The sequence below is a fragment of the Macrobrachium rosenbergii genome, chromosome 42 (assembly GCF_040412425.1).
Source record: "Macrobrachium rosenbergii isolate ZJJX-2024 chromosome 42, ASM4041242v1, whole genome shotgun sequence".
Taxonomy (NCBI): Eukaryota; Metazoa; Arthropoda; class Malacostraca; order Decapoda; family Palaemonidae; genus Macrobrachium; species Macrobrachium rosenbergii.
The window spans coordinates 16,990,622-17,003,121 of NC_089782.1; the positions used below are offsets into that span (position 1 = coordinate 16,990,622).

General features: G+C 37.8%; 1 protein-coding gene across 1 annotated transcript in view; it reads right to left on the minus strand.

Moving 5' to 3' along the window:
* LOC136828003 (uncharacterized) overlaps positions 1 to 12,500 on the minus strand; it is a 244,466-nt gene that overhangs the window by 47,499 nt on the left and 184,467 nt on the right. Inside the window, 2 exon segments of the mRNA XM_067085615.1 lie at positions 4,515 to 4,644; positions 6,970 to 7,269. Coding sequence (XP_066941716.1) covers positions 4,515 to 4,644; positions 6,970 to 7,269 — 430 coding nt within the window.

Consider the following 12,500-nt stretch of genomic DNA (forward strand, 5'->3'; position numbering starts at 1 on the left):
ATCCGAACCACATTATAGCGAGATATGAATTTCTATCACCAGAAATAAAATCCTCTTCTTCTTCATTGGCCGGTCGGAGATTCGAACTCGCGGCCAGCAAACTGCTAGCTGAGAACGGAACCCACTCTCCCAACGGGGAACTAGGAATATTAATGAGACTCGAGTAATTCTGGATTACGGAAGTTACATATGGATGAAAAACAATACTCCCAGTACATTTTGTACCTGTAACCGAACTGATTAATGGATAATACACCTCTTCGTGATTAAAAGACTTGACTAACCCCCAGTATTCATGGCTATAAGTATGACCCCAGTATTCATGGCTATAAGTATGACGTAATCCACTTATTTGTCATTTGCCCTCCTATACGTTCTCCTTGCTGTATACAAAACTTGAGTTATTTGTCCGTTATCTTTCTTTTTAATTATTAGGCTGTGTTAATATGGCCGATGTTTTCATTTTTAAAAGCAAGATTTAATTAGAGTAACTGTTATTTTCTATTTATAAGTAAGATTGTCATTTTGTCCGTTTTGCCATAGTTAAACTGAGCTTGTTTGTCTGCTATTTTCCTCTTACAGGCAAGACTGAATCAATTTGTCTTTTATTACTTCCTATAAGCCAGACTGAGTTAGTTTGTCTGTTATTTGCTTCCTTACAAGTGGGGCTGAGTTAATTTGTTACTTTCCTGTCATAAACCATTAGGACTGGAATATTTAACTGCCTCTTATTTTTCTATCTAAATGGAATATTTTTCTTGCTATAAGTCCGATTGCGGTCATATGGTTGCTATTTTCCTAGCTGTGAGTGGGACTGAGTTAATTTGTGGGACTGAGTTAATTTGTCTATTATTTTCCTTCTCATACTTAAGGTAGAGTTGAATCTGTGTATGATTTTTCTCCCTGTTTTTCTTCCTATAAGTATGACTGAGTTCCTGTGTCTGTTTACTTGCTTTACGTACGACAGGGGTAATCTGTCTGTTATTTTCCTTGCTGAGACTAAGCTATTAGTCTGTTACAGTATTTTACTCCCATTCTGTTTGACTAAATAAATCCGCCTGTTATTTTTACTGCCCTATTTTATTTTATTCGGTATAAATAGGACTTCATTAGGCTGTCTACTATTTTTCCTTCATATAAGCAAATTTTCAAGGCATTTTCCTTGTTGTAGGTAAGGCTGGAGTTAACCTGCTTTTATTTTCATTGGTACAATTATGACCGAGTTAATTTACCAGAGATTCCCACAGTGGTTATTTGGACCAAAGAGATAACTCAGCACTGTCCTAACTAAAACTAAGGCAAAGGTAGTTTATCTGTACTACTCATAACTATAATCAGATCTTTAGAGATTAGTGGTAAGCTCACTGACTAATACGATCACTCACAGTGAATAAATGAAGTGGATTTTATGTCCAAATAAGTGTTCGTAATGCTTTCGAACACTGTTGCAGCCTGGCGCAAATAATGTACTTCGTCAAAACTAATTACGTTCACTGATGAATGCGTTTAAGTCAAACAATCCACCGACTTTCATTTTAGCGACAATGACTGTGTTCACTGATCAACAATTTTCCTGCTCATGACGCTGAAGTAACTCAATCACCGGGCTAAATAACCGCTCATTCGCCATACACTTTGAAGGAATCGCACCAGTGTTTCGCATTGCATTAACTGTAAGATTGGCTTTTTCCTCTCTCTCTCTCTCTCTCTCTCTCCTCTCTCTCTCTCTCTCTCTCTCTCTCCTTCGTAAATGCCAAAAATAAATCACTTCCGCTTGTCACTCTGACCACTTAATGTGGATAAAGATTTTGTATATTATCTCATGATTCTTGTTTTTCCTTTATATATATATATATATATATATATATATATATATATATATATATATATATATATACTGTATATATATGTATGTATGTATATATACATAAATATACATATATATATATACATACATACATATATATACACATACTCTGCCACGGGAATTTAAATCCCTCCATTGGTGACCTGTTCTAATCGTGTTTATTATGTTGACAATTTTTAAAAGCGTTAGGCGTTATTTTCCTATTCTTCTCTTCGTAGAAGAATGGACTTCAAACTAAACTATTAATACCTTCATTTCATTAAAACCGCTTGTAATATTTTGTGTACAGCCAGTCCTCTAATAAATATTCGAAATTAATGGTAATTTAACGCCTTTACATAGTTTCCGACATATACTGTAGAATGGTCGTCTCCTATATTCCTATAGCTGCAAGTCTCGTTACAAGATTAGGTAACAGACGTTGTTCCGTCCGATAGTTATTAGCTAAAGTACCAGGTTCACCTTTTCTAAAGCTACTAGCTAACTTTCATGGTTCACTCACCCCTCTAAAATAGGCAGCACACGTAACTGAGTCACTAGTTCCTATTGTCATTAATCGAGTCAGGGGCTACTTTTCTCTTAGATACTAGCTTAAACATTTGTTTCATATTGCCGAATCCAGTCACCTGCTCAAGTAATAATCATTTTATATTTTGTTAATATTTATCCGGTTATGTATCAGATTCTTGATTCTGTTTTGTCAAATAACACCCAAATAAATACTTCAGTGTGCTTTATAGATTTCAGCTTTTTGTAAAAGAGTCTCCAGTCGATTATTAATAGTTACATTAGATGAAACTTGTCCGGTTCTGTAATTATTAGGTGTAGTTATAATTACCAGTTAATTTTATAGTTAGGGGCTTATATAACTGAGTCAGCACTCAGCTTAAGTAATCAGGGCAAAAGATCCTTTTATAATTACCAACAGCAGTAAATGCGTCCCGGGTCCTTTGTATAATCATTAGCGTGACTGTTTGAGAGTGATCCACTAATTCATTCTCAAGTTGCCTGCTGAAGTGTCAGAGTCACTAAATTCCTTTCCCAAACACGAGTACAAGTAAGAAAGTCACTAATTTAGTCTATAATTTCCCGAGTCACCAATTCATTCTTTAATTACCAGCAGAAGTAACTAAGTCACTAATTCATTCTATAGTTATCAGCTAGAGTTACAAAGTCGTTCATTCTATAATTGTCGGTGTTTTAAACTTAAGTAATCGAGTTACAAGTCAGCTCTCTAGTTAACAGCTCAAGTGATGAAGTCAATAGCCTATAGTTACTAGCTTTCATTATATGTCTCCTGGCTCCATTCCACAGATACAAGCTTCAGGAGTAGTCAACTTGGGCGAATGAACCTCTCCAATCTCTTGTTTATGTGAGCTGGGTTCTACGGCTTCCTTCAGCGAATCGCCTTTGGGATAGCATCAGCCTAGCATAATCATAGAATACCCAAAAATTGTGGCTATTGTGGAGAGGCCCCGTGGACATCCTCATCGTGCTGTCAGAACAGAACTGAAATTGAGTTTCATCAAGTCTCTCATGCGCAACCGATGATGTAATAAAGAGGAAAGTTTTGGTCTAGTGTACAGAAATAAATAATCCACCAACGTCTGCAAGTATATACATGAAAAAGTTAATTTGAATATAAACTTGCTAGAAAAGGGTTTAAAAAGTGATGCTTTTTTATGAACTTGAAGAATTTGTAACTTGGCTTTCAAGATTACCAAAATCAGTCAATAACTAGCTAGATCATTAATCTCAGACAATAGAAAAAACTCTTGACGCTACCAATAAAATATCTGAAATGAAATAATTAACACTTCCAAAGTTCTCTTAAATCCCGTAAGTTGGTTCACCTAGACTGCACTTGGGCTTAGATAATTTCAAGTGTTGTTTCTTTATTAAAACAAAGGTCATCGCGGGAACTTCCTTGTTTCTTGTTTCCGGGAAATGAGTTGGATTAATTTTTAGCGTCAAAGTCTTGTTGCAACAAAGAAGAGAAGAACAGGAACCAAAAATAAGGATGATAAAGTTCGTTGTTGTCTATGCTGTGGAAGAGTTATATCAAGCGTCTGAGGCCTTGTAAGACACTTCACACTCATATGCCTAAGTATATGGAAGAGAACAACTAAAATACTGAAAATACTGTACTGGAAAATAGGAATGCAGTAATGGTATGGTTTTATTAATATCTAATGGGCAAAGGTTTGCATCAATAATAACCAATGTGGTTTACAATGCTTAAAGGAGAACCAAAACAATGAATAAAAGTGAAAGCAAATCTACGGTATAGGAAAGTAAGTGAGAGAATTCTTGCTGCCTGGTTGGATATGGATATAAAACCTGCTGTGACAAACGATTCATATCTGGAATGATACATAAAGGGATGAATACAGTCAAATGTCTAACACAAAGAAAAAACATAAGTAGATACTGACCAACACTAAATGAGGCAGTTGCCAGGTGACATGAATGAGTTACATATGATTTTTCTGATACCCTTACCAAGGCAGAGCTTTCCTTACAGCTATAGCACACTACAGTATAGACATGACTTTGGAACAGACCTCTTGGCAGAGGGAAGAGAAAGTTTGAAAGAATTCAAGAATAACTCTAGACAAAATACAAAGAATACGATCAAAGTTCGTACCTGAGTGACCTTGTCCCTGGAAGATTGCTGCAAGGAGGCTGGGATCTGAGGAAGCTGTCTCTTCTTTGGGGACCCGGTGGGCGTGGTTGTGGCACTTCTCGGGGGCATTCTTGGGGGCACCCCGTACCGCCTGGGGATTCAGAAAGCCACAATAGCAGTTGGAGGTTAAATGGACATTAAACCAGTGGTGGGGAAGGGGCGTATCAGAATGAACACGCTCAGATAAACTATAGCTGATGGGAAGGTCAGTGGTTAACAAGAAGAACAGAAGACTTTTAAAGAATATATATTATTTGCTCTTAGGAATAGTCGTCTCAGTCCAACACAGTTCATTAAGGTCCTCGTCTGTTAAAATGAAGTCTTCAGGTAGTCAGTTGACTGATGCTACACAGATGTTACCAGTTCTTTGCAAACACTTACTAGGTAGGGCATACTTATACAAAGAAGTCATTTTAGGACATGAATTAAAATCTCAACTCCATTGCAACAAATCTGAAAGAAATTCACTCGTAGCCTTATGAGGATTTCACTGACCTTCGATTCTCTGGTCTCGACTGAATTTGAGAGAATAAACAGATAAGAGCCTAAGGTATTGAAAGCCAGTGTCACTGTGCAAACGGGTACCAGTTCCAGTGAATCCTCTCTTGGGTTGCATATACTGCATCAGTTTCATTGGATCCAGTCTTAATGATTACAAGTAAGCAACATATACATGTACATGCTAAATTTCATTCAGTTATCAAAACAAGGATCTCCACAAAAGGCTAAAAGAGAAGACTGTGTGAGATACAACGTTATTTTGTTAAATTTGCAACTATGTCCACTCAGACACAAGGTTGAATAAGACAGGATGACCGTGAAGATTAAAAAAACTTATATTATATAAACAGCTGACAGTCCCGTGAAAGACAATGAAGAATTAGAACCAAACCTTCCTAGAAACAAATACACTCGCTTTTATTTCCTCCCACCAACCAAGAAAACATTTACTGTAAGAAAAAACCCCCAGACACACCGACATCCAGTATGATTTACATGATCATCTTAGGTGGTAATCAGTTCTCCACGACTGTCCCAACAAATTGCCACTGACCCAAACCCATGACTTCTATCACCACATTAATAATACTACATAAATGGTATCACTAACTTTGCCTGTCACCCTTGAAAGCTTAAGAAATAATAAGTCATGATCCTTTTCATAGTCCACCTGAAAGGATGTGGCCTCTGAATAATATGCTAAGTTTCTTACTAAATGAAACATTCAGCGCCTTATATACACACAAACCTGAAGTATCTTTTATTACAGAAGTAAAAACACCCAAAAAACCAAGAGACAGAGAGGGAGAGAAAGAGAGAGAGAGAGAGAGAGAGAGAGAGAGGAGAGGCTGCATTTACCAGATGATGGACCCAGTCGACTTACTTCAACTAGTGAATATTAAAAAGACGATTTCTTTGTATGACTGCTCGGCAGAATAGAGTACAAGAAATGCAATGATGCCGGTGACACCACGGAGGGGGGAAATAATATTAATAATAATATTACTGATAATAACACTGAAAATAATAATAATAATAATAATAATAAGAATAAGAATAACAATAATAATAATAACAATAATAATAATAATAATGAATAGTCAAACTACAACACAAAATAATCAGAGAGCGTTAATAAGACTCAAAGAAAGGAGAAGAGAGTAATAACAGCAACACTGATGACACATACCAAACAATAACAAACACATCAGCAGAAATAGCAACAGAACCAACAACAACAGTAATAATAATAATAATAATAATAATATCAACGATAACGAAGAAGTAAAAACAAAAAGAATAAGTCAAACTGGAAAGAAAGGCAGATCCTGCGTTGTAGGAGAAGGATCACACAGGGAGTCTCTGGAGAAGTGAGGACGAAGGAGAACAGTAAGGCTCAAGAGGTCCTTAGGATGTAGTGAGTGGTATTCTTTTTCTCAGGATAAGGTTGGGGACGACAGAGGATATATATGTGTGTGAGTGTTTTTATTTCCATCACCAGGTGCTACAGTGAAATCATCAAGAAAACTCAGTGGGGGAGTGTTGTGGATGGGAAACCAGCTGGTCTTGGAGGTTGCATTGGGTTGCTCGATTTCTGATGCCAGTCAAAAGTGCTCTTACAGTGAGACAAAGATGAAAAATGTCATACTGCAGCTTCAAAAAATGATTGCGGATTGAATCTTTAAATTTCAACCAGACATTACAAAGAGGAACTGAACTACTAAATGGAAATATCATCTAGCCTTTACAGGAAATTGGGGGAGAATGAAGCCTAGTGAAGAGCTGTATGCAAAACACAATACCTACAAAATACAGTACTACTACTATGAAATAGCAGTTGGTGTTTACCTGCAGAAGTTCATCTTTTAACTTTGACAACCTGTCAAGGGGGAGGAGGGTGTAGAGTGATGATTACCTTGCTTCAGGTGGGGAGAGGGATCGGCTAGCCGGCTCGGGCTGGCGACGTGGTGACTTGCTCCGAGATCTGGAGACATGGAGAGAAGGGGAGTCTGTCGGTGCCGCTGACTGGCTCCGGGTCCTGATGGCTGGAAGACTCAGGTCCTTGCCCCCTCTGTACCTTAGCTCCTCCCTTCCTCTCATGTCCTCCCGTCCTATGGCAGGCCTTCGACGACCGGGAGGGGAGCTGGCATCTCTCCTAGAGCGGCGGTCGAGGCCTCCTGATCCCAAGGCCATCTGGCGTTCCTCAGGAGGCGGGCTGCAACCCATTACTACATTACTACTTCTACATCTACCCTATCTACTACACATTACTACTACAAAGGACCAAGCATAGACTTTCTTCTTTAAGGTTTCTCTGATGAGGGCAGGGCTGCAAAAAGGGAAGAAGAGGAGGAGGTGGAGGAGGAGGAAAAGGAGGAAAGGGAGGAAGGGGAGGGAGGAATAAGGTGGTTATCGAAGGATTGAAGGATTGCAGGAAGGGTAACAGAAGGATCTCAAGGGCTCATTGGCTCATGTTCGAATCGACTCTTGTTAAACGTTATTGCCAAGGGGTTACACCAGATTCAGTCAATCAATAATAAAGTCACATACCAGCCTCTCATGTAAACCTGCTCTATTTCGCTTTCCCAAAACAAATGCCAAGAACACCACATAAATCCCTGATAGAACAAACAGAGTCAGTCGCATTCATATCAGTGGACATGGAATGATATATGTCTCTCAGCATGATTTAACCTTAGTTGTGGCCACTACTAAACCTTTTTCTGTCTTTGAGAGTGAACAAAATGGCACTTTGTTCCTATAATGATCAATGAAAAATGTCAAAACACATTCTGAGTCTTCTTGTACTTCGTTACTCATTACTATAAAGATGAACACCTAAACACTTGTGGGTTATTCTTGTGTCCTGATAAACTTCATCCCAAGATTTATCTCATTTACCAATGTTAACGAAATGAATTTAAAAACCTTAGGCCTTTTAGAAACCCACCCAATCCCCCAAAAAGAAAACAAAAGCAGAAACTGAAACAATAATGAGAGTCAACACAAGTGAAAAAATCAGCCTGACAACGGTGACAGGAGATGCAGACACACCTGGGTGCATTTAATAACGCCGCAGGTACATTTAAGACAATGCCGATCCTCAGCAGGTAAAAACATTCTCTGCTGGCCCCAAATTTATAATGTTTGGAATCCCGTTAATTGCCAGATGCGCAGGTAATTCAAAACATTTTAAAACTGAGCTGATCACTGAAGTCACATACCAGGGTTGTGACACAACTGATGTCCCGAAGGAATTCGTGACTGCTCCTACTTCTCCTTCCCCGTCATAATTCTTTAGAATTCTTGTCATCCCTTGACAAAAGATTTAACTTTCCTTTTTCTTAAAGGTTTATTTTCTCCAAGGTTAATTTTATTCATTCAAAGACAAACGTCTCATTCAGTTTTTCCAATCACGATGTAACGAAATGAAATCGTGGTTCAAGTGGGTTGCTTTGCTTTTCTTGAGAGAAATGTCTCAAGTATGAAGAAAAGTGAGTTGAAGGTGGTTGTAAGTCTGATAACAGATGAAAAAATGAATTCAGATTTGGTAAGAGGAGAGGTGGAAGGGGCGGCTCCCTCGCTATAGAAGCATCAATCCTTTATAAGAATTAACAATAGTAAATCAGGACTAACTGCTAACTATTAGTCAGGGCCGAGATCTAGTTTATATGGCGTATTGATATCCACTTCAAAATCCCAAGCATTGTGAAGACTGAATTTCTACTTGCAAGTGATTCATTTAGGGCATCTGTAGTTCTTACACCCATAAGAAGGGCATTTCTCTCAGAGACAGAACTCACAAAGTTTCGGCTGCCCAGTGCAATTCAAATCTGCCCTGAAAGTGTCAGACAAGATTGTTGGAGATTGAGCAGAGTTGCAGAGAGAGACTGAGAACGAGTAGAAAAGAACTAAGAGAGGGCAGAATCTTCCCCACACATGTATGTCTGAGGGTGAGACCAAAGTGGTGGTGGAAGTGATCAGATTTAGGGGTGAACAGATCCCCCTTGCACATCAAAAGCAACAAAGAGTTCAGAGAACAGACTAGCAGACAACAGTGCAAAAACCATGGCATGACTGGACTGTCGTAAGCCATGGAAATTTTAAGACCAGTGGCAAGTGGTTTCCCTAGGCCCAACCCCTAAACAGGTAGACTTAAGGTAGATGATCAGTGGTTGATTATATCATGTAGAATTTACACTTTTAATAACCATGAAAACTGTCAGGTATTAGACTTTATGAAAAAGTTAATTACATAAAACCTTATTCAGAGCAAAACAAAATATCAATACGCAGCTGAGCTGGGTGGAGATTTGAGCAACAGACCTTCATAGGACCAGTAGGATGGCCCACGCATAAATTGGAGGAAAACCAGGAGCTAAAGGAAGCAATTACGGACTCATCAAATTAAAAGTCTTAAGAAAAGTTCATGGGTAGAATGTGACCAAGTCCTTCAGTTTAGTTTACAACCATACACCTCAAAACTTTGAAAACATCCCCGTCCCCAAAGAAAGAGTAAATCCCGATCTTGGTACTATTATCACTCCAGATAATCAGAGCGGGACTCCAGCTGAGAGCCAAATATAAGAGGGGAAGTAATGTATTCTCCCAAACACCGACTTGCTGCAGGTGCTGTCTTGGTAGCCTGGGGAAATGCAAGATTAAGCTCTTTAGGAAGCAAAGAGAAACTCACTCCAACGAGACTTAAAAGAGAGAGAGAGAGAGAGAGAGAGAGAGAGAGAGAGAGAGAGAGAGAGAGGTAGCTTGCTGATCTGGTCTCAGCTGAAACTTAACAGGTGCGTGCTTAAATAAGAAAAGAACAAACACAGCAGGTGCAAAAGCGTAGTTTATTGCGCAGACAAGTTTATGGTCAGAAGCTTTAAGAGGAGATGAAATAGACACAGATTAGTTTTAGAAACTGGAGGCGAAGAACAGATCAGAAGTAGAAAATGCTTGCCCATAATAGCCTGGTACTATATTGTGACGTAAAATGCTCTATTTAAATCCAATGAAAAACTATGAAAACCTCAGCAAGGCTTAAAACAGCATTTGAAGATATAGGCCACTAAGTTTATGCTTAGTTAAAATCTTGAAAAAGAGGGTGTCAGGTTGAGGAACTGCAAAGAAGAATACAGCAAGCAAACCCTAGTGGTTCTTTCCAGCAGAAGAGATCTGGGAGGAGGCCGAGAAGATTAGGAAACCCTGGCTCGGCCTACAGTAGCCCTTGCGCATTTCTTTCAGTAATGCCACTCATTTACATGTTAAGAGTTTCGGGCGCAACACTGAGGATCAGAAAGAGCTTCAACAGAAAGTGAAGAGGAAGAAGAGATTTCGTCTGGAGGTCAAGACCATTCCCGGCCTCTTATTAGTGGATACACAGCTGGAATAAGAACTACTAAGAGGCGTGTCCACTATCATATCTGTAGAGGCATCGTCATCCTGAAGGATCACCAGCACCAAAATATAGGACAATGACTGGAGGAGATATCTTATTGCTGTTTTTGCAATGAAGTGGAGTTTCCCACAGAACAGAATATGAGTAAGAGTGCCAAGGATGACAGGGAATCATTTAAAAAATGAATGTATATACAAGATATACCAGACGCTCAATGACTTCTTGCCTAGGGAATGTTTCCGTGAGGTCCTGCGCGCAAACAAACAAGCACTTGTCAGTTATTGCATTCTGGTTCCGAAGATTTATATGTACATGTAACAGACAAGTAGGAGTAGAAAGGGTGATATTTTTGCCAACACTGTGAAAGAAGAACGCCTCCATTGAAGAAGATTTCACTTTGGTTTCATCATATATATGTATATATATATATACACATACCTATATACATATATATATGTGTGTATATACATATACACACGTATATATACATACATACATACATACATACATATATATATATATATATATATATATATATATATATATATATATATATATATATATATATATATATATATATATCTCAGATTCACCCAAAGCTGTGACAAGAAACTTGCGGCGTGTAGACAGATATTTGTACCAAGTCCCTATCTATAATCCCGAAGCAGTTTCTACACAGCATGAAACGCAAAAACACCTTAGTAAAATAATATAAAGAAAACCTCTTTGCCGCATCGAGTCTGGATGTAATAAAATAATAAAATAATAGTCATAATCACAATTTAAAAAATATTAACCGGACAAAATTCATCACTCTATCGACAATTACATTTTTCTTGGTATTGGATCTCTTCATTTTTTTTTTTTTTGCAGTAAAAAAAAGAGCAGTTTACAAAGTTAACAAAAAGTTTAAACCCATAAAAAGATAAGAACGAATGGCAAAAGTGTGGAAAATGAGTAAGAAAACAATATCAGATTAATGAAAAAGAAATTACCTACAGAAAAATCAGATTAATGAAAAAAGAAATTACCTAAAGGAAAGCTGAAGTTGGAAACAAGAATAGAAAATAAGAAATGAAAATGGAGAGGAACGGAATAAAAAAATAAAATGTAAAATAAAAAGAAATAAGAAACACGACAAAAGTTAGTAATAATGGAGAAAACAGAACGAGACAAAACAGTACAAACAGATAAATATAATTTTAACGCGATAGAAAAGGATTAAAAATAAGACAGAAAACTAAAACCAGGAAAGAAAAGAGAAACAGAAATGAAAAATGAAATGAGGCAGAAACAGAAAAATTAAGAGATTTTAAAATTGCAGAGATAAAAAATAGAAAGACGAAATCTAATTCAAAATAAGTGATGAGAGAGAAAACATAAAGAGAGACAAAGAAAGAGAAAGAAAAAAGGAAAAGTAAAGTGCTGCAAAATGAGAGGTAACGAAAAAAAAAAATAGACAAAAAGGCATAAAAACAACGAAGAAATAAATACACTAAAAGAAACATAGCAATTCAAACGAGATGCACAATAAAAAAAAAAAACTGAGGCACAAAAAGTGATAATTTTTTTGTCTTTTGCTTTTGATGACGTCACACTGAACTATTACCCACACCATGACGTACTTCTTTCCTCCTCCGCATCTCGGTGACGTCATACTTCATAGCCCCAACCTATAACAAAACGATTTGCTGCAACAGGAAAACGGGATCTCCTTTCTTACATGATTTCACGCAATAAAATATGATTAAAATAATAAATAAATAAAAAAAAAAGCTTTCCAGATACTTAACAGACGAAGGATCTCAGATAGTCTATGTCTGTTCTTCCATCCCTAATCACTTCGGTGTCCCAACCCACGGACGATTACACCGACGGCCAGAGCTACCCATTCCGGGAAGGTGCATCCCGGACGTACGTCGACGTGCCACTTTACCCCAAGTTCATAAATGCCCTTCAAGGTCAGAGTGCATATGGAGATTCTCTAAGCGACACAGAGTCCCTGGGTGCTCTCTGATTCAAAGAAGTTCCAGAATGTCCTCTAATTTCAA